This window comes from Borostomias antarcticus (assembly GCF_949987555.1).
Source record: "Borostomias antarcticus genome assembly, chromosome: 2".
Taxonomy (NCBI): Eukaryota; Metazoa; Chordata; class Actinopteri; order Stomiiformes; family Stomiidae; genus Borostomias; species Borostomias antarcticus.
In genome coordinates, this window is record NC_140235.1 from 8787073 (window position 1) to 8814684 (window position 27612).

General features: G+C 46.1%; 1 protein-coding gene across 2 annotated transcripts; it reads right to left on the bottom strand.

The window, feature by feature from the left end:
• Positions 1-6157: 6157 nt before the first annotated feature.
• Positions 6158-25900, bottom strand: mphosph8 (M-phase phosphoprotein 8). 2 transcript variants are annotated; one of them, XM_084451732.1, is made up of 14 exons: positions 25687-25900; positions 22883-23044; positions 21631-22659; positions 21429-21522; positions 21001-21288; positions 20767-20889; positions 20499-20587; positions 11053-11193; positions 9905-9991; positions 9536-9693; positions 9260-9417; positions 8270-8394; positions 7477-7560; positions 6158-7159 (listed from the first exon to the last, which is right to left on the bottom strand). In XM_084451732.1, the coding sequence occupies exons 1-14, from the start codon at positions 25786-25788 to the stop codon at positions 7118-7120; spliced, it is 2682 nt and encodes an 893-aa protein (XP_084307858.1). In that variant the 5' UTR covers positions 25789-25900; the 3' UTR covers positions 6158-7117. The 2 variants fall into 2 exon arrangements, with proteins under 2 accessions (XP_084307858.1, XP_084307857.1); XM_084451731.1 differs by having other exon boundaries at positions 6158-7560.
• Positions 25901-27612: the final 1712 nt, after the last annotated feature.

Sequence of the window (27612 nt, forward strand, 5' to 3'; positions counted from 1 at the left end):
TGGGCTCCTCCTCTGCGCCGGTGCTCCCCTTCTCTACCGCCGGTCTGGGCTTCGAGTCCCCGTCCATCGCTTAGGCAACCACCTGTCACCACGCCACAGAAAACCCTCTCCAGAGGCTCCACCTGTTGATCTGGAAAACAGGCTTTTCTTATCCTTCATCACCTTGCCTTCACCTGGAAAGGAACACGCGTGTGTGTGCGTGCGTGCGTGTGTGTGGTGTGTGTGTGTGTGTAGACAGACAGCTAAATGCAGCAGTATACTGGAGGTCTACTAGCCTGAATTGAGGTACCTGTAATACTGCTGATAATCCTTGGGGGGCACTGTGTCCACCACCACCCTCCGTTATCTACCCCTCTACCCTTGTCCTCCAAAACAACTACTTCTACCCCGCCCTCCTCACACACCTATTCTCCCTCTCTCTCTCCCCCCTTCTCTCTCACTCCCCCTCTCTCTCTCTCTGTCTGTCTGTCTTTGTCTCATCCGTCTCCTCCCCTCTAGTACTAGGGAATCTCTGTTGCCGTTGGCAGCAGTATGCTACACCCTGGTTGCCGTAGCGATGACACACATGCGCACACACACACACACACACAACCATGGGGACTTGTTCTCAGAGGGTAGAAAGACATCAGGTCATGTCTAGACTCCAGAGCAGAAAGCAAGCGTTGTGGAATAAGCCAGAGCAGCGATACCTGGTTCTCCAGGAGAGCTCGCTCACCACAGCCGCTTGAATATCGGCTCCTGTTTGAAACAAGAGAAAGCCACTCTGGCTGGCTGGGTCTGTCAAGGACCAATCACACAGAGCTGCAGGTCCAGGCTGGTCAGACAGTACGGGGCATCTATGAGCTCCTCCGCTCCTCACTGAGCCCTGGAGCTGCGCAGCTGAGCGGTCGCTCTGTTGTGGGTAACAGATACAGGAAACAAGGTCACTGTCTCAGCATCACACAGGATCCATTTTGGCTCAAAGCGTGTGCACTGAGCAGCAGACCTGCAAGTCCGCCACACTGTCAGCGCTAAAACTAAGAACACAAACCAGCATATGAGTTCAGGGCAGCTGTTCTCTGGTCTCCCACTGACCTATGGGACAATACATCACAGCCTGGCAGCCTGGCTACGACCCTCAGCTAAGAACCACACACAGGCTGGCTAGGACCCTCAGCTGAGAACCACACACAGCCTGGCTAGGACCCTCAGCTGAGAACCACACACAGCCTGGCTAGGACCCTCAGCTGAGAACCACACACAGCCCAGCTAGGACCCTCAGCTGAGAACCACACACAGCCTGGCTAGGACCCTCAGGTGAGAACCACACACAGCCTGGCTAGGACCCTCAGCTGAGAACCACACACAGCCTGGCTAGGACCCTCAGCTGAGAACCACACACAGCCCAGCTAGGACCCTCAGCTGAGAACCACACACAGCCTGGCTAGGACCCTCAGGTGAGAACCACATACAGCCTGGCTAGGACCCTCAGCTGAGAACCACACACAGCCTGGCTAGGACCCTCAGCTGAGAACCACACACAGCCTGGCTAGGACCCTCAGCTGAGAACGACATATGAGACAGTCATAGGATATTAAATAACATACAGTTAACAAAAAGACATTTCAGCAATATCAAACTCAGAGAGAGAGTTCTTACAAAATTGCAATAGTGAACGTCCACAGTCATGTGACAGGAAGAAAGGCAATGGGGGTGATGTTCAAGATCATTCAACCGTTTCTGACTGTTAAGAACAGCAAGGCCAGTAGAGGCATCGTTGCATTCTATAAAATTGATATTTTACAGGCTTCTATATGCCTGTATTTCCCAAATACATTTGGTATACAGTTTGAGTTTGAGTCTGGCTATGGCTGTGGATTATGATATAGTTGGCTGGTGGTCTGGCTCTCTCTCTCGGTAACATTCTATGGAGGTTCTACTTCTAAGAGGAATAGAACCCAACTGGTATCCCCATCCAAATAATATACATGTCTCCTCTCACATCAAGCCAGTCTTTACCCACCACAAACTATGTCTAAGTGCAATTCAGGCTCAGCAAACTCACAGATTGCACTGAAGAAAAAATAGCCCTCTCACTGCAATGCAGCCCTATGGAGAAGACTGCAGATTCCCGTGGATGGAGCTTCTGCAAAGAGACTGTTGCAACCTTCCTCTAAACACCGCTAGCAGTATCCCAGGTGACGCCTCATAGCGAGGTGAGCGCCATGCGGGATGCGAACTCAACACCGGACCCAGCGCAAATGGGTCACATGCAGCGCTATGACAAGACCCTGCCGTGTGTTACCTATCCTGCACTGTGTTAACCCCCGAGTCAATTAGCGAAGCATATTAGCCAAGAGCCACATCGCAGTCATTTCCATTAGGTCATAGGGGTGAGGTATGATGTAATTACCACGAACACATTTCCAGTGCGCGTGCAGATAAACAGTTAAAAAGTGGTACACTGGTATTCACAACAGAACGACCGTTCGGTAATGTTATGTAATGCTTAAGATACTATTTACGACTGATGCATAATGCGCAGTGAAGCATCTTATGCCAAAATAAAAAGCGGATGTGCTAAAATTGCCCGGCTGGCACATTGCGAATGCAACTCAAAATCAACATCTACTCCAGACAAGCCCTGTGACTAGTTTATCCCACCCAACAGCTGATCATCGCATTCTGAGCTCTGTAGCTGAGAATACACGAGAAAGCCTACCACGTTTGGCCCACAGAACCATCCTCTGGCCGTGCCCTTGACTACACAACCGGGCAGAGCCCCCGTTCCATCGCGAGGACCAGAGCACCACTGTCAAGGCAACCGGATAACCCTGTAGCCTGTGTCACCCGCCCTGAGCAGCACTTTCACCCACACAACTCATAGAGAATTGACCAAACTTTAGATTCACGAGGACCAATGCCAAATCGTGGTTAAGCCTGATAAGCCCTGGCGTACAACTCAATGACAGGGTAGATGGGGTTCGTGATCCAACTTGAGGACCGCAACCGTGCAGCTCCGAGTGAACCGTTCCCACCCCGGCCTTCCCTTCCTCCGCACACACATCCATTGGATTAGCGGCGAATCGAGGGAGGAGAGCCGTTGGCTGCGCCATTGCATTGTTAATACATCAAATTGGTCGTAAATTACAAGCGACTGTTAATGGCACAGGACGAATAGCCATCCCATAATCATATGATTAATAAAATGAAGTAGCTCACGTTGTGTTGTGAACAGTCTGCGGTGTATTTGTCAGTTCCTCTCCTCGCCGAGACAAATGGTTTTGTGGGGTAGGCTATGCTACACAAGCCGTTATTCACAAAACTGCTTGAAAATCCAACCCAATATATTGTTTTTGTGATACCTGTGTAACGTTAACGTTTAATTGGAAAGTTACCCCAAAGAGACCACCCTGGGCAATCAGAGAAAAATGCACGTGGCAACCCGAGGGGGCGCTACACTGTTACATATCAAACCAATTGCCCCGTTTGTGTGTCGACAAGAGAGGAAACGGACCATAAACATGATCTGCAATCAACAAAGGCTCCCAGCAGAATGGTTAACTCATCCCGGGGACGAATATCGCATTTTCAACTCGGGCTACGATTTGCCCCCCTTCGCCAGAAAGCAGCACTGACTCATGTCCGCCATTAGAGAGCGAGCTAAACAATACGTGAGAGCAGTGGCAATAGTACCCTGCCACGGCTGTGAGGGGGAGAAAATCTCAGGCGGGGTAAAATTAACTGTTAATTCGTCACAAAATGAGACTTTCCAGTGTTCTAGGAGCCTCAAGGGAGTCTTTGGGTATCCATCTGAATCCTCCAATAGTTGTTGAAACTTTAACTAATAAACCGTAAAAAATCAGAATAAAATGTGTCTGAAATTCTTACCGGAGTATGGGGCTTGAAACGATATAGCGCCACTTTTGTGCCTTGACATTAATCCCGGGAACGCATGCGCCTGAACGTTAACGTTCTTGTCGGCGCGTGGGAGGATACTGCCAACGAGATCCTCGTCGTTTTTCTTCGTCGCGCAAGCGCACAATGTTCAATCAGGAGTGGTGCGGTTAACAATTAAACTAACCACAGCCCATTGCCACAGACTAGAAACTTCGTTAATGCGAGTCTCCATTAATCATACCCGCTGATGAAATCGACTATGATTGCGCATTTTACCTCAGCAACTGGGGGTATTTGTTGAACCGTAATTTGTGGTCGCATTGACCACAGTGTTGAGATCCAATCAGCATCCAGCTTTTCTAAGGTTACGTTCATGTTGTTTATGCAGTCAGTGGTTACAACACAAAGATCTACGGATCATAACATGTTGTAGTGATATGAGGAAACGGTGTGCCATGTCAATCAAGAGATAATGCCTTATATAGTCGACCCCAATATGATCATGATTTACCTAATTTAGACCATTGCAACAATGCCGCATGGATTATTTAGGATATGGGAAAGCAAGCTTCAGTTCTCTCTCGAACACAAAGCTCTTTAGTTATTGCAGATTCATGAACATAAATCGTGGTTATATTTCTAGAGATCTGCTTTAGGAACCCATATATGATCCAACTATTCGTGGACGAGGCAGCGTGTTGGACCACCACATTAACATGTTGAGAGCACGAACTCGCTGGTAAAGTGAAACGGACACTGGAGGACTAGAAGGCGTCTAAATATGGCGGATCAGGTGCGCTATATCAGATAATGTGGTTTTAACACAACCTTTATGCTTGTATTACAAACCAGGTGCTGTCCAGTCTACCTTTACATCTGCAAACAATCTACCTCTACATCTGCAAACCGAAAAATGACGAACCATTTGGTTATTACTTGCAAGTCAAGTTGATGGATATAACGACGACATTTACCAGAGCATCTGCCTCTGATTGAATGTTGGTTCGGGATCCGTCTGCCTTGACCCAACTTTTCAAAAATCTTCTCCAAAATGCAAAGCTGGCCCTCAGACTGTGAGGGGTACCCATCCACGTATTTCGGCCAGACTCCACCCAGCGGCGAAATAAAGTATTACACGACATAAGGCATGATTGCAAAACTATAGACGGGGTTAACGAACGGGTCGGTGTGATGAAGGAATACCAGCCTTTCATTATCAAGAGGATCCAGGATTTGTATCACTGGTTTCATATTTCACTGATCTAACAGAATGTCTCTAGCATGGACGTGTCCGTCCACCACCTCAATAGCATCTCATTCTGTATATTTGCTGTTATTGCCTAGGCTACCTATCGTTTTATTTTCAGGATAGCATCTTTTCAAACATGATTGGCAAAAACTTAATATGGAAACATATGGAGCCTACCCTTAGTTTGTGGTAGAGCCTTGCCTCCAGGTGAGGTAGTTGGACTGCCGTGTCTGGAGAGGTTACATGCCGTCACACACGCACGCCCTCCGCCACACCAGTAGCATGAGACATCAAATATCCCTCCTTTTTAACTTGAGCAGAATGTTGTCACGTTGTCAATATGGGGGTAACAATCATTTTAGATTTCAGATTACAGTAACATTTAGAAAAAGGCTGACAAATGCTTAACAGCTTGTCTAACTAAGAACAGTAATATTTATGGTTAATTACTGCCCATTGTTCTTAAGTCACTAAACCGGACCAGGCATTAGCCTGGTCCAGACACTCGAATCCACCCACTCCACCCAAGTTGACTGAGTCTTGAAGATCTCAATGGAGAGTAACAAGTTGAGATTTTGTCATATTTGCATGTGTTATATCAATGCATAGCCCATCTCTGTTCTATTTCACCCCAACTTCACTGGGTTTGCAAAGCAACTGTGAAGATGTCAAATTCAACAGAGGTGCTATAAAGGCAAGATGTAGACATCACCACATTTAAAAAAACAAACAAGAAAAAACCTTAGTAACATCACTTCCTTCATATTAGCATTTCCTTCCAGACAGTTGTATTCTCAGCAATGTGACAAGCACCTGGACTACCTCCTGATCTCAGACATCATATATGACGCTTACATGATGCTCTTCCATAGAGTGTCATGACTCAGGCTTCTTTCATCTCCTTCAGTAGAGCATGACTCAGTCTCAGGATTGTAGGTTCACAACCCACGTTGGGCTAAGCATTTCATTGTACATGGTACCTGTATCATGTACAAATATGCAAGATTTTTATTTTTTTTATTCCTAAGGAGGGACAAATTAGCTTTTAAGTAAATATAAACATTAGGGATGACTATACACTACATGCTATACAACTAAACCCACATCTATAGTGGCAAAAGTGCCTAATGCAACAACGCAAATAGCAGTCGATTTGATGTATTGACATATTGATGACAACCCGCACTTGTATGTACAGAAAAATTAATCAACAGCAGTGGGAGAATTATACAACTTTGTCTTTAAAAGGAACAATCGTGTCTAAAATAAAGGGTCTATAAAACAATCGGGCAAATGTTATTCAGCTTGGTCCAAAAAAACAACAGTATTCCTCTCAGACCAAGACACCACTAACGCACCGCAAGGAGGAAGTGAACTGGTTCAGCTACGCTTCCTATTCCTCCCTCACTGACTACACACATACTACACATCACACATTCACTCTGCTGGAGAAACAAACATAGAAAACTTAGCAAACAAAGGCGTGACCCAAATGTTTCTGGGTAGAGGCAGATACTGGGGAAGTAAAAAGTAGTAAAAAGTTACTTTGCAGGATTCACAACTAACAACATGACTTCCTTGCAGTCTCTAGAACCTGCAAAGGGATCTCCAGCACAGTGCTGTGTGTCAGTAGCCGTGTTAATGACCTTGCAAGATCCACAGAGCTCTGCTTCCCTCTCAGACCAACACAGAGGACAGGGTTGAGATGTCTGTCTGAATGGTTGCTCTGGTCTTCTTCCCTCTCAGACCGACACAGAGGACAGGGTTGAGATGTCTGTATGAATGTTTGCTCTGGTCTTCTTCCCCAGAGGAGAGGCTCTCAGACTCAGCTGGGTTCTGATCAATGTCCAGCAGACCTCCAGTCCATCAGTGGCCAGCAGGTTGCTTGCACCGTTTGCCTTTGTGTGTGTGTGTGTGTGTGCGCAGTATTTCCTGCTCTGTGCGTAGGAGCCAGTCTTCTTGCAATCTTTGACCGGGCCAAGGAAAACATCACTGGAGTTGGACTCTGTATGCGCAGATGAGCAGCTTGACCTGGGGACAGACACAGAGGGACAGGCCATCATCACAGCTGGGGGGTTACGACACAGAGGGACAGGCCATCATCACAGCTGGGGGGTTACGACACAGACGGACAGGCCAGCATCACAGCTGGGGGGGGGACACGCAGAGGGACAGGCCATCATCACAGCTGGGGGGGAGACACACAGAGGGACAGGCCATCATCACAGCTGGGGGGGGGACACACAGAGGGACAGGCCATCATCACAGCTGGGGGGTCTCCATTCCTCTCTTAGCATGGCCTTGGATCCGTGCGTGTGTGTACATGCGTGTGTGTGTCCCATACCCACCTTGGCTGTAGGAGACTCTGCCAGGCGTATGAACAGCTTGTTGATGCCGGGCATGGGGCTGAAGGAGTAGATGAAGTGACTGTCCTGTGGGTGACCAGGGACAAGACCAGCAGACCAGAGAGTGAGAGAGTAAGACTACACACTAACAACCACGCTTACCAGCCTACACACTAACAGACTACACACTAACAACCACGCTTACCAGCCTACACACTAACAGACTACAAACTAACAACCACGCTTACCAGCCTACACACTAACAGACTACACACTAACAACCACGCTTACCAGCCTACACACTAACAGACTACACACTAACAACCACGCTTACCAGCCTACACACTAACAGACTCCACACTAACAACCACATGAGTTGTTTGTTTTGCATCTCCTGCTTCACGTCGTTGAACACATCCCCGTGAATTTCATCCAGCGCAACATTTTATATTTTATATATATTTTTTCTTTCTTTTTTATTTATATTCTTATTGTGTGACATTATATTCTTATTGTGTGACGTTATATTCTTATTGTGTGATGTTGCCTGTGTATTGTGGTGATGTCCGCACACTGTGATGTTGTATGTTGTCCAGCAAACTCAAGTTGAGGCCAATTTAATTTCGTTGTACCTTGGCACAATGACAATAAAGACATTCAATTCAATTCAATTCTGGGTTCTCTAGCCAGCAGGTTCCGTGGCAGGCGGGACGACTCCGTGGACCAGCTGTATGAACACCCCTCTAGAACCCTGAGTGGGGATCTCCCTGCTCTCCCGGTCCTCACGGTAGCTCACCAGGAAGATGGGCAGCTGGAACTTGTCGTTGAGCACCACGGCGTGCACGCTGCAGGGCCCACACAGACGCGCTGAGATCTCACTCTGGAAGTTAGCATGGAAGATGAAGAGTATGATGCCCGAGCCTGGAGAGGGAAGAGAGAGAGAGAAAGAGAGAGAAAGAAAGAGAGAGAAAGAGAGAGAGAGAGAGAGAGAGAGAGAGAGATAAGCATGGTTATCAAGGAGCCACAGTTTTGCATGCTCTCCCTTGCTCTACTGAGTGCACCTCCAGGGACCCATTTGTCAAGCTCCTCAAATGTGAGTATGGCGCCTCCCTCGTCGGCCTAATCTTCAACAGGGACGAGTACGCCTACCGACCGGAGGTTGATGGCCTGGCTTCCTGGTGCGCCCCTAGCCTGGAGCTCAACGCCTAAAAAACCCTGGAGATGGTTGTGGTCTCCATTCACGTTCCCGGGCGCATCACATCACAGGACCTCACGTGGGAGGAGAACATCACAGGACCTCACGTGGGAGGAGAACATCACAGGACCTCACGTGGGAGGAGAACATCAGCTTCATCATCAAAAAAGGCCCAACAGAACATGTTCTTCCTGCGCCAGCTGAAGAGATTCAATTAGCTGCAGGCAATCCTGGTTCCAGTTGTACACAGCCATCATCGGGTCCATCCTCACCTCATCCATGTCCGTCTGGTTTGCTGCCCGGGACGAGGGCAGACTGCAGCGCATCATCTGCTCAGCAGAGAGCTGCCCACTATCCAGGACCAGGAGGCCCAGGGAAGATCAGACCCCTCACACCCTGCTCACCGCTTCTTCACAAAACTCCCGTCCAGCACGAGATGTCAGTCCATCAAGGCCAGTCCTCACACCACCCCCACACTTTCCTCCCCAAGGCATTGGGGCTCACAAACAAGCGCAGGCCTCCGCAAATGTTGGTGTCTACACCTAGCCACATGACTGTGTGTGTGCGTGTGTGTGTGCGTGTTTGCCTCACCCTCTCCAGGTGTGTGTGGAGGTGGCTTGTAGCCGAACTCCAGGGAGAAGTCTGGTCCTTCACACAGCCGGTGACAGGCCAGAGGGAACACAGGCTCCAGTAGAACCAGCCTGGACTCAAAGTAGGCCCGGATAGTGTCCTCTGCAACACTAGACAACCTGGGAGAGAGAGACACGTTCTCCACATCCTCATCCAGTATTGTTTGACTTGATAGACTGCTACTGTAGAATGACTGTGTGTGTGTGTTTGTTTGTGTGTGTGTGTGTGTGTACTCACATTTGGACATGGTCCTTGATGAGGTCGTAGACTACGAGGTTGTTGCTGCTGACCTTGGCGAAGTACAGGGCGGTGGTCTTGTGCTTTGAGGTGATGTTGCAGTCAGCCCCATACTCCAGCAGGAGGCGCACCACGTCAGCGTTCCCCCTCTTACACGCCTGAGGAGGGGGGGCACCGTTAACATGCGGTAAAGAAGCACGGCCAAAACAACCAGAGATCACACTTGAGGAAGGCATAAGCCTTTCCCGCTCAAGAGTTCTTGGCTGATCTTTGTGTCATTCTACAGTCATTCTACTGTTCTCTCCTCTTCCACCTCCTCTCACCTTCATCAGAGCGGTCTCTCCTACGAGTGTCTGTGCGTTCTCTCACCTTCATTAGAGCGGTCTCTCCTACGAGTGTCTGAGCGTTCACATAGGACCCCGCCTCCAGCAGGATGGCCACAGTAGTCAGGAAGTTCTGAAAAGACCCTGGGCTTATGAGACTATGGATGCAGTTATGATACATCTCCAATCCCAAATACTGTGGAGTTCACAGCGTTCCCACACATCTGGGCGGCCGAGGGGGGGAGTGCATGGGTGACGGGGCCAGGGTCGAGTGCGTGGGTGATGGGGCGAGTGCGTGGGTGATGGGGCCAGGGCGGAGTGCGTGGGTGACGGGGGGGAGTGTGTGGGTGACGGGGCCAGGGAGGAGTGCGTGGGTGACGGGGCGAGGGGGTGGAGTGCGTGGGTGACGGGGCCAGGGAGGAGTGCGTGGGTGACGGGGCGAGGGGGGGGAGTGCGTGGGTGACGGGGCCAGGGAGGAGTGGGTGGGTGACGGGGCGAGGGGGGGAGTGCGTGGTTGACGGGGCCAAGGCAGAGTCTTTGGGTGACGGGACCAGGGGGGGAGTGTGTGGGTGACGGGGCCAGGGAGGAGTGTGTGGGTGACGGGGCCAGGGAGGAGTGTGTGGGTGACGGGGCGAGGGGGGGGAGTGCGTGGGTGACGGGGCCAGGGAGGAGTGCGTGGGTGACGGGGCGAGGGGGGGAGTGCGTGGGTGACGGGGCCAGGGAGGAGTGCGTGGGTGACGGGGCGAGGGGGGGGAGTGCGTGGGTGACGGGGCCAAGGCAGAGTCTTTGGGTGACGGGACCAGGGGGGGAGTGTGTGGGTGACGGGGCCAGGGAGGAGTGTGTGGGTGACGGGGCGAGGGGGGGGAGTGCGTGGGTGACGGGGCCAGGGAGGAGTGCGTGGGTGACGGGGCGAGGGGGGGGAGTGCGTGGGTGACGGGGCCAGGGAGGAGTGCGTGGGTGACGGGGCGAGGGGGGGAGTGCGTGGGTGACGGGGCCAAGGCAGAGTCTTTGGGTGACGGGACCAGGGGGGGAGTGTGTGGGTGACGGGGCCAGGGAGGAGTGTGTGGGTGACGGGGCGAGGGGGGGGAGTGCGTGGGTGACGGGGCGAGGGGGGGGAGTGCGTGGGTGACGGGGCCAGGGCATACTGCGTGGGTGACGGGGCCAGGGCGGAGTGCGTGGGTGACGGGGCGCTACCTTCTCGGCAGCGTGCATCAGCGCCGTGGTGCCGTTCTTCTGCCGGCCATTCATCTTCACGCCCTTCTTGATCAGCAGCCGCAGGATGTCGTCGTTCCCACCTGCTGCCGCCAGCATGCTGAGGGACATACCGCTGGAGTCCTGCACGCACACGCACAGGCACACGCACACACACAGTACACTTAGTTCTAACGAAAAGACATCTAATGTTCAATTTCATTCATACAAAAAAATTAACAGGGAAAAAGGCGAGCAATCTTGTGCCCATTCATGTTTACCAAATATAACTGTGGACTGAACTCTGCTGATGTCATGACTCTTTTTAAAAACCCTCAATCTCCTGGAAACCACTTTCAATCTGCAAAAAAGTATGCTCGATCCTACCACATCCTTTCACTGAATATTTCAAATATTTAAGTATTTCAATCATCCTCAGCTGACAAGACCACTTTTTTTTTTTAGCACACAAACACAGGGTCGTGTGTGCGTGCACACACACACAGTACACTTCATTACTTTTTTGTTTATGGCAAGTAACAATTTATTAACAAAACAGACGTGGCATCATACAGTTAACAGAGTTGGGTAACGCAAGGCATCTAGACAACACCACGCTGAGAAGCAGCACAGTTCACACAAGAGCAGTTCAACAGTCTACAGATAGCGAGGGGGGGGGCCCAAATACTCAGCCAACAACACTGCTTATGTCTGTATGATTATAAAGTATAAACATATTTCCTAACATAACAGATTAAAAATGACAGTCTCCTATACATAACACAGGTGGCCTATACAGATTTTTTTTTTTACTTGTAATACCACTTGAACAAGATAAGCAAATACCAGAAATGTATAATCCTAGCCCTGGGTTGTGCTGTGTTGAGAGGGTCTTGTTTGGCACAGTTCGCTATCAATATTGAGATGACGTAGCTTCCAAACCCCAAAGCTGTGAGCTATGAGCAATAGCTTGTCTTATAAAGTATAAACTAGGCTTTAGTCGACCTACAGTAGTGTTGGGGAAATTGACAAGCCTTCACTCCACACGTTTGTTCACACTATTGCAGTTGAAATGTGGTAGCGGTGATACAAAAATGTGTCTGGAACGTGCTTCACTGTGCATGTGCTCAGCATGTTACCAGCTCTACTGCTCCAGTCTGCAGGATTCATTGTGTGGACAGGGCTCATTCTAGAAAACATGGTGAAATGACAACAAAATGGAGAGTGGATAACTAATGAGAACCATTGTTAACTTAATTACTGGAGCTTGAAAATGGTCTCAAATGTTAGGTATTAATGTTAGGTATTTGTCTGGGCATTGCAGGGTCACCACCCCCCCAGAACTGGTCATGTACATAATCAACTACCTCAACTTAAAATGATTAAACCAAAAAGAAAAAGAACAAAACACTCTTTAAAATGTGCATGGCTTAAAACTTTTACAATAATTGCTGTATTGCTATAAAAAAATAAACTACAATGAAAACCATGCTACACCTCAATTTTTGTTTTCTCATGGTATTCTAAAAGAAAAGGCAATCTCACCATTTCTATAATTTATAAATGGGTCTCCATCTAAATATTCAACTATATAACAGTTGTAGAAATACATCATTAGTACCAGAAGTTTCACAGGCCAACTCATATAAAATCACTAACTTGATGAGCATTAACACTTGACTTGAAGCCTGTATATCTGAAACATGGTCTATATAGAGACCCACTGTTGGTCAGTCTCTGTCCACTGATTCAACAAAATCAAAGTACATATAAAGGCTAGGCTACACATACAAACAGTGCAGACATTAACACGTACCGTTACACACGTTTTACACATCGGGATCCATATCCATTTGTGAAAGGAAAGTAACAGAAAAGGCAACAAAATACACAGATGTAATAGCTTAATTAGTTGTATGTTTACATATTTCACTGAACTGGTGAAAAAAAAAGGTTGACTGTACTGGGTATATCATCTCTAAACACAAGCTCTACTCTAAAGCCTCTGCCCTGGATATATTCATGCAACAGTATCTGAGGTTAACATATGCATTTATAGGAAAGGAAAAAAAAAAAAAAGAGTCTGTTGGGTTTCGTTTGCATGTCCTCTGGGTGAAGGTTGACAAGCTGCCATTCAAAGAACAGTCTGATTTGATAGATGATTAATCCTTATTAGCAAAGCAAGCATCCTTTCCAGAGGCATTAGGGGTATAAGCATCACTTCACTTGAGGCAATGTAATTTAGAATAGTTTACATTCAGATTTGACAGTTATGGTTTCATGCCCAATATATGTAACATCACTGTCGCTGTTGAGTTTGTTGAATGAAATATTAAGCTACAACCTTAGAAACATACAATAGTGTGTGAGGATGGTCACACTGAACCGATTGCCACTCTTCTCTGGCTGTTACCCTTGAATGTTTTCAAAAATAGTTCAAGGAAGGCAGTCACAAGGACAGATAGACCAGAGTGTTCTGTATATCATCCAGTTCACTCTTCTGAGCCTCCTGGGCCACGCCTCCAGCGCCCCCCTCTGGAGTGCGTAGACAGCCTTTCTTTTTCATTGTCTGTAGTGTGTTGTGCACATAATTCTTTATTTCCTTCCACATCCTGCCTTTTAGAGCAGGTTCAGCTGCTATACAGGCGTCACACTGCCTCTTACCTGGAGCCTTCACCATGGAGACAAACTCTCTGAACTGGCGCCTCACCGCCGTCTGCTCCTCCCCACTCCAGCACCCTCTCTTCCTCGGAGAGGCCCCAGAGACCGCTTCTACCTCCTCAGCATCACCCTGGATATGGGCTGTTTTATTCACACCATTTATATCCACATCTTCCTCCCTCTTTCTCTTTTGATTTCTTACTGGTCGTTCTGTGTCTGGACTGCCTTGGAGATTCTTCTTTCTTACTGTTTGTATTGTGTTGTGCACATAATTCTTGATGGCCTTCCATGACCTGCTCTGAAGAACTGGTTCAGCATCTATGCATACGTCACATTCTCTTTTTCCTGGCACCGTCATCTTTGAGATTAAGTCTCCTAACTGACGCTTCACAGCAGCCTGTTCCTCGCCACTCCATCCCTTCTTCCTGGGTGTTGATGTACTTGGACTTAAAGTACATGCCCCTGAAAATTACCAAACGAAAACATTAGATTCGGATGAACATCACAGTTTTATGAAATCAGAAAAATCTGTTTCACTTTAAAACAACATGTATGTCAAGTATTGTATCTTGAATGAAAAATACTATTATAGAAACTGAAGAATTTCACATTTGTCAATGGTATTCATGCAACACATGTTCATGAGAGTTCTCAACAACTGAATCTCCAATTCAATATTTTAGCATTAAAATGTCAGTGAAATTGGCATTCAACAACTGCCTACATCACACAGCAACTGACACTCACCATCTCTGTCTGGCAGTTTTGCATCCAAGTTCCGATCCTGTGCAAGCACGAGTTTGCTGAGTTCCTCCAGCTGTGAAGGGTCTTCTGCCAGTCTGTGGCACCACTCTCCGTGATCCCGTCCAACCAACTTTGCCACATTATCTAGTTCACTCTCCTTTAAGTGCAATAGCTGGCAAAGAGATGCAATCCGTTTCCTTACTCTGCTGGATGTAAAAATATCTGGGACTTTTGCCTTACAATCTTGTGAAGCCTTTCTGATGCAATCAGACCCTCTGGTGTTGGACAAAGCTTCCAGGCGCCCAAATACATAGGGGTTATCTTTCGACACTCCGGCTCTCTCTCTGTTTTCAATGAGGATATCAAGGGATGAAAGCATTCTTTTACTGAGCATGAGCGGCATTTTTCTACCCCCATTGCCTTCTAGTTCCATCCTGATGAGTTTGTCACCAAGGACCACCTCCAGCCAGGTCAGCCTGTTCAGGACGTCTGCAGTGGCCGGAGCACTCTTCTTCTTCCTGCCTATATAGGTCTCCAAAAGCAGCTTGCCAGCATCTCCTCCTCTACTTTTGTTAAAGAGAGCCACCTCTGCAAGAAGAGTTTCAGACAGCTTTTTCCATGCCGATGGGTTGGGTCTTTCTAGCAACTCTTTTATTGCTTCATCCTCTGCATTCTTGAGAAATTTGTGGAGTTTCATCAAATCCTCAGTCAGTGATGATGTGTCAATTTCCTTTCGCTCTGCCCGGCGGAGAGAGTTGAGGGCACTGCGAGAAAACAAGTTACTCCATTCGGTATCAAGAAGTTTAATGAATTCCCTGATATGGCCTTCTGTCTCACTGTCTTCAGTCATGCGACTCTCTCCAAAAGCTATTTCTGCAGCCCTTTTCAAAGAATACCCAATCTTTGAAACAAGTGTTGTGGTCTTAAACTTGCTGGAGCCTGCATCAAATCCACTAACTTTCTTGGCACCTTCAACAGCCAACTCAAATTTAGATGGTAGACATATTTCATGCAGATATTTAACACTCCGGTCCACCTTATTTACAGCAAGCATAAATCTAGCCAATTCCCTCATTTTTTGTGCAATGTAAGCAAACTGTGATTTGTCATGGTCATGCCGTGCAGATAATGCATTGCCAAATTTACAAATCAGCGGATCATTTCTGATATGGACTGCAATCTCATCTTGATTCATATTGTGGATGATTTCTTCACACCCTCCAGTGGCGTACACCAATGGAAGAAGTCGAGAGGACATGTTCTGGATCCGCTTTCGTCCTTCGTTCTTTTTCTTCTCTTCTCCCACTCCCTTTTTGAATTTACACGCACGCTCGTGTCTCCATAAGTCACTTTTACGGAAAAAAGCACAACAGAATTGGCAAGGCAGGAAATCTCGGACAGATGCGGGTTTTGATGGCCGTTTCTTTGTTACGATTTCCCCATTTCCACTTCGAAGAACTTCATAATTGTGTTGGTAGTCCCCTTTGTTGCGAAGTTCGTCAAACAAAGTGTTTCTCATTTCCGAGCCTTTGGGAAAGCTTAGAGCATGGCCGACGTCTTTTTCTCCTCCATGTCTCCTTTGTAAATGTCTAGAAATCTTGGAGTGTGGTGTATTGCAGTACACACAGAAGTGCCTTTTGTCCCATTTTCGTTTACCATCAACCATCTTGCTCAATTTGATGGTCATTTTGGGGATGGAGCTGGACCTTAAACTTGATCTCACAGCTTTCCTGTCCACATACTTCTTGCGGGGAGTTGTTTCCTTTGAGCACTTCTCAGTTTCTGAGACAGTTTCATTGTCTGAACATGGAAGATAGTCAGATCCACTTGAGACTGTTGAGTCCTTACCTTCAGACTCATTGCTTGAATTGCTGTCTTCACTGGAACTCTCTGCTTTGTTACTGGAATTCTTTTTATCACACAAACTTTTCTTTTTGTCACTTGATCTCAATTTGACCCTTGAACCCTTCTCTTCATCACCAGAGTTCTCTTCATCACTTGAACTCTTTGCTTTGTTACATAAACTTTTCTTTTTGTCACTTGATCTCAATTTGACCCTTGAACTCTTCTGTCCGGAGTTCTCTTCATCACTTGAACTCTTCTGTCTATCACCTGAGTTCTCTTCATCACTTGAACTCTTCTGTTCATCACCTGAGTTCTCTTCATCACTTGAACTCTTCTGTTCATCACCGGAGTTCTCTTCATCACTTGAACTCTTCTGTCCATCAGCTGAGTTCTCTTCATCACTTGAACTCTTCTGTCCATCAGCTGAGTTCTCTTCATCACTTGAACTCTTCTGTCCATCAGCTGAGTTCTCTTCATCACTTGAACTATTCTGTCCATCAACTGAGTTCTCTTCATCACTTAATTTCTTATCTTGATCTTGAGAATTCTTCAGATCATTTGAACTCTTCTCTTCAATCAATCTCTTCTCTTCATCAATTAAACTCTTCTCATCAACAGTACATGCCTGTAAGAGAACAAGTATATGTAAGATTCATAATGCCTCAAACCTGATGATTAATTAATTTGATGAAAAGGGATCAATATCAAAATCCAGCAACAAACCACCCAAAAGCATCATTTTAGTAACACCATGACACTACACTACACAATGACTACACTGGTCTAAAATTAGGTCTGAGCATTTGGTTAAAAAGTCAGTAGTTGTGTTTAATATGAAGGCAATATTGCAATGGAAAATAATAAGCAGCATTGCTCTTTAAAAACATTGTGCTCTATCCAATAGCTGAATGATAGAGCACCTTGGCAATGGCCCCAAGCACAGTCAAACGAGCCTCAATGAAATTGCCACACAATCGCCATGTAAACTAACATTTCCCCAAAACAGGTACGCAAAAAAAGCCCTTTCACCCCCCTAATCTTTTTATAACAAAAACCACGTGACCCATTCAAGGAATAGTTTATGGCTTTATTGTATTAAGCAGCGACTACAACGTTTTGACATTGTAAAGGAATCCGACGAAAAATGAATAATGTAATGTTGGATGAAATGCTGCATGGAGACAGAAGAGAAAATGCAATGAGGACTATGTTCTGCTAGTGGCTATGTTACTGTGTTAATGACTTGAGGTGTTTTCACAATTGAACCTCTGATATGGTCCAGGTGGCTTATGGAACATATGAGCCAAGAATCATGCTTAAAGTGTACCAGATACTGGCCCAAAGGGTACTGTGAATGCAATTATGCCACACAATTTCTTTATATTTCGGTTGAAAACGCTCACATTCAACTAAAGCTAGAGAATTCATATATGAAAACACTCAATGCTAATTGTTCTGCAATAAAACCAATTGTTCTGCAATAAAACCATTCACAATAGTACAGCATCTTAAAATGAACAGCAATGTGTCTTGAGTAATTACTTGCAAGTTCTTCTCATTTTGCAATTGTCAACTTAAATCTACACACCAATACAGATAAGCCTACTTCAAAAAAAATTAATGAAGATTTTTAATCCTATTTTCACATTGAAGTAATATTTTCTATTTGCTTCAAAAAGTAAAGTAAAAAGTAGATTATCATCATATAGATTTTTCAAGAATTAAATGCACCAGAGCAGACAATGGCCACGTCTAGAAACGCACAATAATGTGATTTCTAATACTGATATTAATACATTAGTTCGATTAAGCCGTTTACATGACTCTACAATGTGACAATTCCCTTTAATAATTTTATTAACATGTCTCATTTGGTGATTTCGATTATATAGAAAGAACTGTGGGACGGAGGTTTTTGCTTAAAAAGGAAAAGATTGCTTACTGTCCATCAAATTTGACCAAAACCAGCCATGATTCTGTGTCTCCCATCACTTAATGTGGTTCGTCGCATTTTTGGTGTTCATGTAAACGTGGCCATTGGCTGGCAAGGACAATCGACTGAAGATTCATACAGTTACTTAAACGACTTAGCAAGCTTCATGCATAGGTTACACTATTGAGTTAGCTTGCTATCAAGTTGCGAGTTAGCTAGCAGATTGGATATCCACCTCTCAAACTAATGTCTTGTTTTTACTGCTCGCCATCATTCACGGTTTTTCCACACTACACTTCCCACATCATCATCAAATGGTCATGCGCAGCTTGATCAGCGTTTAAAAAATTCAACTAAGGTGTGTACATGCTGACTGACCCCAAATAATGTGAGTAAGATTTTTGTTTTTCTACATACGTCCTTATGTTGAATCTTGCCAGAACAGAATCCAAACACTCTCCAAATGAGGCTTCTCAGATGTTCAGGAGTGGTAATCTGCAAGCTCAACATTTTCGCTGCAGGCTGCCGTGTATGTGTAAACCATGTCTATGGTGAAAACAAGCCAGAAGAAATGCAGGCTAGCTATCCTGACATTAGCTATTAGCTATCGCGAACTTAGACCTAGGCAATGCGAGAAACGGAGAGGGATGTGTCTTCGCAATCAAACACGTTTGAATACACGCATATTCAATTATACTGCTGTTTCTACCAATTCGAACAGCAATAGATTTTAGATAATTATAAATTATCTTTGAATTGTGAAATTCATTCTGACAGCCCTATTTGAAACAAAGCTGTGGTGATATGAGTGAATCATGCATTAAATACTGGTTTAAGTGCCAGAACTGGTCATCAAAGCATGTCAACAGTAACATGCACTGTGGATAATTAAACTACTCGAGGGCAGTACCAAACATACCTGCATCAAAGGTTGCACCTCCTCATCCACTTCATGTGTTCTTTGTCTTCTGGCCCTCCACGTGATTATTCTGCTAAAAGAGACCATACTACAATGTTGTACTACAGTTGTTGTAAGAGCATATGGCATCCGTAAGTCCGTAAGCATCCATAAGTCAAATTTTTGGGAAGAAAATCTGTGTACAGTATAGATCATGAACACCAATGACTAATGAGCAAAAGGAAAAATGAAGATTTCTGACTTTGAGGCAGTTAAGTAAAAGTGTGTTTATAGAGCAGAGCCCTACCTGTGGGTTCTCCTCAGGATCCAAGGACTGCTTCCACATCTTGCAGATTGTCCTACTGACCCTCTGATGGCTGTAACATGTGACAAGTACTCCGCTTGTGTCATCGCAACTAATTAGCTGGTCTTCTGTATTGACATTCTGGTGCACGTCATGTCGCTCTATTTAGGAATGCTACAGTCTTCAGATTGACTAGATTGTGGTTAATTAGAATCAATAAAGTGATAATAACCAAAATAAAGCATCTCTGGAATGTCTGCATCTTCGCAATGTTACAGTAGTGGTAGCAGGTGTAAACTACAAACATACCGTAAATGAACAAAGACAGCAGCTCAGTAAAGCGTAGCAAAGACCAGGACACTGTATGACGAGCTGCCGCAGATGGCCGCCATAGAACCGCTGAGGTCAGGAAATATGGCAAGTTATTCTGTTTCACTTTCAACTACTGTGGCAACAACCATTGTTATCAAAAGCATCTGTGTTGCTGTAGTCAGTTAATATTATATATATATTAATTAATTAATATTAGAAATAATATGTATATATACACATGTAATAAATATATATATATACACATATATATATACACACACACATATATATATATATATATATATATATATATATGTATTATCTAGTATTATCTACATAAGATTGAAATGTTGGTCCTCAAAATGTCTTCACTTGAACGCACGCTCACACACACGCACACACAGGGGCAGCCAAGGTGCAAAATACCAGTAAATTAGTGCTATGATGCTTTCTTCCTTCTCAGTCTTGGATTTGAAGTGCTCAAAAGGCAAACCACGACTTGAGATCCCCAATCTTACCTCTAATTTATGCCCTAGTCACCCATTTGATGTCAACTCATGACTTTGTGAGATCTTTAAGGATTTTGTCAACTACCAAGAACTCCTACCAAGAACTGAAACATTTTGACCGTCAGCTCTGACCTAACAAACAAAGCAGCTTACGAGTTCTCAGGCCCCTCCTGGCGAGAGTGGGGAATGGCAGTTCAAGGGCACCCTGGGATATTAGGACATTCAGAGCAACAAACAACGCACCTCCTGGTCCAAGTTGTAGTCCTCTTTGGAATTGAGTGCCAGTTTCACGGACATGTAATCTCCACTTTTCACAGCATCCCGCAGCTCACCTAAGGGAGAGGGGGGTGTATGAGGTTGCCATTTCCCTGGTTTCATTTAGAGTTGATGTTGTGAGGTGTGTGTTTGTGTGTGTGAGAGAGAGAGAGAGAGAGAGAGAGAGAGAGAGAGAGAGAGAGAGAAAGAAAGAAAGAAAGAAAGAAAGAAAGAAAGAAAGAAAGGAGAGACCTACTGGGAGATAGCGGTGGGGCAGAGAGAATCTCATCCTCTCCATTCAAATGTTTCTGAAATTCATCCAGTGTCATCCAGTCCAGATTCAGGTCCATTCCCAGACTCAAAGAGGCCTGCCCCTTGTCTGAGTCACACAAGGCAAAGGGAAGCATTTCAGTATTTCTGAATACTAAATAATGAACTACCACAAGTCACTTCATTATATATTCATCCAGCACAGTTAAAAACATCGTACCGGACTTGTCGGTGCACTCCAGGGAGTCCTGGGGGTCCTGATTATCGTCGCACGCCATGAAGAGCCGTGGCTCACTGTCTTCCTTCTTCCTCCTCCTATCCATGGCCTCTGAGGAAGGGGTCCTCCTTTCCCAACGCTCCCCTCCTGTCTGCACCTCCACCAGCCTCTCCCTCCTCTCCCGGGAATCCTCGCCAAACTTTGACCTTTGCGTAAGCTCCTCCCCCCGTTTGTCCCCCAGAGTGTCTGCCTCTGGCTCCGCCTTCTCCTCCGCCTTGGAAAACACATCATCTGATGGACAAAACAAAGAGGACAGACCACACAACCTCAGAGAGTTTTTCCTCAAGACAATGTTTACATCCAAACTGAGTTACAATATCAAACTATACAACTGAAACAGGGTTGTGGATGGATGCTGAACTTCCACTCACCATCTGCATGCTTGGGCTTCTCCGCCTTGTCCTCTGTCTTATGAGCCGGGGACTCTTTCGTTGGCTTAGCCCTCTTCTCAATCTTTCCAATCAACTGAAATTCAAACAGAGGATAGTTGAAAGGAATCTGACACCACCCCGTCATCACTCAAGTTTACAAGCTTACAACATAATCCCTCCCATGAGGCAGAACCTGGTTTACCTTTGGTGCTTTTCCTGCCTCAGTGGTAGTGGGCTGATGAACAGCCTGTCTGCGAACAACACGGTCCTTGGCCTCACAGTTCAGCAGGAACTTCTCGAAGAGGTTAGTAGACGAAGACTGCTCCTTGTCCCTGGAGGCTTCCTCTCTAGGCTCCTCCTCCTTGGCCCTGCTGGTGCTGGCTGCAGCGATGGAGGAGGAAGAGGAGGAGGTGGAGGAGGCTGAAGAGGGGACTTTGGGCGGTGCGGATGCACTCTCCTGGCCCTTGCTCTTGGCTTTCTTGTGGAGCGTGGAGCTGTCGCTGGAGTCAGACGACTGGGGCGCAGCCTCGTCTCTGCTCTGGCTCTTGGAGGAGGTAAGGCTCTTGAGTTTATCTTTCTCAGTGGCTGAGGGCGTTTCAGGCTTCCTGCTCCTCTTGTCCTGGAGGAAGTCCTTGATACCCTTCAGCTTCAGTTCAGACTTTCCTGCCTTCTTCTTGGACTTCTTGTCCATGCACCCTTTCTCTGACGACTTCCCCGCTGTATCGTCCGTTTGGGACTCGGACTGACCGTCGCTCAGGTCCTCCTCTAACGGGGCGGTGGTCTCGTCCTCAGAAGACTCTACCTCATGCCTCCCTCCCTTCATGTCGTCCTTCTTACCCTTCTTCTTGCCCTCCTCTGCTCTCTCTTTTCGGTACTTCCCTCCATCTTTGGACTTGTCTTTCCTGTGCTTCTTGGAGGGAACAGGGACCTCATCCTCGTCTTCTGAATCTACCAATCTCTTCTTGGAGTCGGACGTTTTGTCCTTGCGTGACGACGGCGCCGGAGAGGAGGGAGCTTGTTCCTCTTCCTCCTCATCGGACTCAGGCGCCGGTCGAGGCCTGATATCCTCCTTTCGTTTCTCTTTCTTCTTTTTCCTCTTTTCCTTCAGAGATGGCTCCTCCTCTTCTTGTGGCTTTTTCTTTTTTTTCTTCTTGACGGGCGTCTCTGTGGGCCGCTCCTTGTCGCTGTCACTCGAGTCTGCATCAAACACATCGCTCTTCATGGGCAGCTTCTGATGATCAGAGACAAGATACACATTGTTAGTGAGAGGGATCATAAAACCAGACAGGAGCAAGCGCTGTGCGATTGTAATGTATTCTGTGGATGTTTGCTGGAGACTCAAAGTCAGAGTCAGATGGGGAGCCACATCTTTGACTTTGTTGCATTGCTGTATGACTACAGTAATAAAGCAAGGTGGATTCAGACTAGAAGTCCTGGTCCTAGGGGAGACTCACCATGCCTTTCTTGGCATCCTGCTCCTTCTTGGCCTTGGCCTCCGCAAGGATCCTCTTGTAGGCCAGCAGGACCTCTCGACAGTCCTCCAGGTGGGCCTCAGGCTCCCAAGTGTCGTCGTCGGACGCATAGTTCTTCCAGCGCACACGGTACAGGACTTCCCCCTAAAGACACAACAGAGTCATTCCAAGCTCAATACTGACCTGGGCAGTCTACCTTACACAGATGGTTTGTTTGAGTTACTGAACTGAGGTTGTATGGTGCATCTTCTTAGTATCCTGCTCAACAGATGCATTAATAAACAGACATACAGAATAAAGTGAAGATGAGAGTGCAGGGTCAAACTGGGTGAGCCAAGTACACATCCAAATAAACCACAAGTCAAACCTGATAGAGAATGTCTTAGGAGAGAATCACATATTCCCACTAGTTTATAGGTATAAATAGTTGTACACAAAAAAATGTCGCTTCAAACTGGTTCTAAATCATGAGTTTCTTGTTGCTTAGAAACACAGCTATAAACTAGTTCAGATGGAATACTAGGGCTGCACAATGAATTGTGTATTAATTGTTATCATGATTTTGGCCTATGAGATATAGGTCGACTATTAATGCATTCCTTTGAGCTGCCCGCAGCTCAAAATCACAAATTCCTGGTTTTAAACAGCTTGGCTCAGCATGTGAGCGCAACAAATCACAGACATGTGCGTTAAGTGCACTGTGAGCAACTTCACTCCAGTTGAAAGATAACGTCTACAGTTTTGGCAATCTAATTGTCTGTTGACGCGTCGGACGATTGAATAAACCAACCTTTAATCATTTTGCTAGAGAATAGAATAGTAACTTGAGGTTCCCATGATACTTGGGCTAGCTACTAGCGTGTTGCTTTTGAGCTAGATATTGTCTGTAAACAGGCTAGCTAGCTATATGATAGACAGATGTGTCCTAGGCAGGGCTAGCAGTGGCACACTTGATACGACTTGCATGATAGAAACATATGGTAAATCATAGATTTTATATCTGACAACGAATTCAAATGAACTATTAATTTATTATATCACCTTAACAAACATCCTTTTATCCATTTGTGCCAGTGAACCTTGAAGCAGACGCTGTGCAAATGGTGTAAAACAATTGAGGCTTATAGATGAATAACCATGTCCGTTTGTGAATAACCATGTCCGTTTGGATTTTTGGGGGAGAGCTTGATCAGTAACAGATATACAGACCATCCTAATTGTATGTTGTGTGAATGATATACACAACTTGCAAGTACACAATGTCTTCTATGTAATGATATGCATTTAACCCTCTTCTGACAGACACTGAGATTACAAAACAGTAACACACCTCTAAATGTATGTGACTTATATGGTTATTTGTCTGTAGGCATCACCACTGCAACACCTCGAATCACCTTGTTTTTTATATGACACCAGTTAATCGCACTTAATAATTGTGATTACAATATAATGTAAAATAATTGCAATTATATTTGTTTCTCATCATGAAGCCCTATGTTGCCTACTGCCTAAGCATAGCCTATGTAACCCTGACAAGCATGATCCTTCTCTTCAAACCCTAACCTCCCTATTTTCTCACTCTATTGTCTCCATTTAAGTGAATCTGCAGGATTGTGGCTGCTATTTTCACATTATTTAGGCCTAAACATGCCTAAGCCATCCTCCAAATCTTGTATTCTCGCACACAGTGAATGTTCACATCTGGAAAGTTCTCCGGTTGAATTTAAAGACTGTGCCCAGGTGAAATGATCACCATCACCACGGATTTACCCTCAGTCTGTGATCCCTTTTCTGAAGTCCACAGGCTTTCGGAAGGCTAGTGAGAAAGCCTATGTGGAGGCTCGGTCGGCCCCTACTGGCAGAGCTCTCTGACCTGGACAAACACATTCAGCTGAGCGGCTGAGTTCGCCTGGAACAGTCAACAACCTCCTCCTTCCCCGCTGCGCGCCAACCTCATCCCCGCCCCTCGACCCACTCACTCACTAGCAAACACCACCTTAAATGTGTTCATTCAGAGACAGCCATGTTGTGGCAACACTGCTGCACCTCTCGTCTCCTGTGGAGTACTAGTGATGTCATGGGACTGTAATATGATAGTCGTCTGTCTGACTCCCTGAAGCCATTTGCAGACAAGTTGATGTCTGGGAGGCCTAACCTGTGCTAGACTTACGGTTAGCATGTCCCCAGTCAACACACAGGAGAAACCCCATACTGGGACGCGTACTACTTGACTTGTATATTAGCTAACGTTAGTAGCTAGCTAGGTGCTAGCTAGTATAGATGGGGAACTTACTTCACAAAATCTTCAAAATATTAAACGGTATAAAGCTATCTGTTATACACGATAACGTTGTGTAGCTAATCTTACGTCCACGTTATACTCATTACTTTTGCAAGCTGCCAAAGAAACCGCTAGGAGGAGCAAAATCAACTAACTCGTCCTTGCTTGGCCTAGCCCCTAACGTTAGCTAGCTAGCTCATTGTGCCGTGGACGGAACGGGGCAAAGTTGTGGAGCAAGACATTGCTTTCCGCTCGTATTTAGCCTCTGCTAAGCTAACAGCCAACGCATCACCACTCAATCTGTGTGTGTCTTGCAACCGAATATGCACATTCAATGCAATTGCTGGTGTTAAAGTGCCCCAAAATCCATGCCAAATTATTGAGATGGTGGCGCCTTTTACTTAAGTTACTCACTGAACGTTTGCCAGTAAGGTTAGTAGCTAGATTGCTTGGCTAACGACGTAGCCTAGCCAAGTTAGCTAGCTAGCAAGTTGGGACTCACCGCCTCTGTTCGCATGTCAATAATCCTCTCCACCTCGTAAACATCTTCTTCGTCGTCTTGTTCACTGTCTAAAGGCTCAGTCCTTTCGGCCCCCGATGCCATTTTCGTTACAACTAAATAACTAGCTAGCTACGTCTTTCGCACACGTTTATCTATACCTTTGCCAAGGCCCTTGGCCAACTGCCTAATGATGCTACGCACTGAAGAAGATACCTCGGTGTCGAGCTCATAGGGCAGTTTCCGCTGAAGCTCCGTACCGAGGCCTCGTTTTCCGAAAGGCACGTGATCGATGACAAACTAGCTTTCCCTCGCCGTAGAACCATGTGATCGGTTTGTTTTGGGTTGTAGTCTGGTTGTAGAATCAGAATCTTTTCTTTTTTTTTGCCATGGTAGTTTTACATAGGGTTCTATACCAAGGGGGCAAAGGCGGGAATTTATCAGGGTTTAATTTATCAGGGATCAGGAAGTCATATTCCTCAGACTCGGGCCTGGATGAGAATCTTGATGAAGGGAAACTGTGTGGAATGGTCTTACTTGATCTTCAGAAAACATTTGACACAGTTAACGTTAACCTTGATCTACTGCTTAATAAGTTGATGGCTCTGCGTCTGAATGACACAGCCGTCAAGTGGATCACTTCATACCTGACAAACTAGGGATCAGAGAGTAGAGGTCAATATGTCAGATGCCAAACCAGTAGAATGTGGGGTGCCACAAGGAAGCATTTTAGGACTGTTGCTATTTTTACAGTACATTAATGATATGAGAGATGTTGGACCAGAGGGACTAGCTCACAATCTCCGTTCTAGTTCATTCGATGGTTGAAGTCAGGGCTCTGTGTGGGCCAGTCAAGTTCTTCCACATCAACCTCACCCAACCATGCCTTTATGGAGATTGCGAGCTAGGCCCTCTCGTCCAACATCAGCGTCTGACCTCACAAATGGTCTTCTGGATGAATGGACAAAATTTCCCACACTCCAAAATCTTGTAGAAAGCCTTCCCAGAAGAGTGGAGGCTGTTATAGCTGTAAAGGGGGGACCAACTCCATATTAATGGCTATGAATTTAGAATGGGATGTCATAAATCTTCTAGGCGTAATGTGTAGGTGTCACAATACACTTCTGTATATGGACAAAGGTATGTGTGTGCGGTGCGTCCTCTGTCTCAATGTCGGTGGGCTCCGGGGTGGGGTGGGGGGGAGTCAGATGGGGCACAAGCCTTGTTGATGAAGCTGGTGGCCGTGGGGAAGAGGATGCTTCTGTGGCGTGCAGACATGGTCCTGATGGACCACAGCCTCCTGCCTGAGGGAAGAGGCATGAAGAGATTGTCGCTGGGGTGGGAGGAGTCGGCCGCCATCTTCCTGGCCCGCTTCATGGTGAAGGAGTTGTGCAGGACCAGGAGATAAGGCAGGTTGCAGCCGATCACCTTCTCGGCAGAGCAGATGACGTGCTGCAGTTTGGACCTTACTTTAGCTGTGGCAGCCAGATGGTGTACCAGATGGTGATGGAGGAGGAAAGGATGGACTTGATGATGGAGGTGTAGAAGAGAACAATCGTTGTCTTTGGTAGTCTGAATTATTTCAGCTGCCTCAGGAAGTACATCCTTGTGAATAACACAAATAATAGTTTTTATAAGGCTGCTCATCCCTTGGAAGTTTGAAATGTCAAACACAATTTGTCATCATGTACCTACGTATACGCCAACAGTGCACTCAGTAATTACCTCTGCCCCAGCAATAGTACAGGACAAGAGGTAATGTTTTTGGTGGCATGTTTGTTTGTTTGTCAGCGCACCAAAGATAGCAAATGTCCGGTTGTCACTCCCTCCCTCCGTCGTGTCGTTGACCTGCAGTTCCATCTTGCTACCACAAGAGGCAGTGGTGCCAGAACATCAAAACAAAAACACTGACACCACACACTTTCCAGA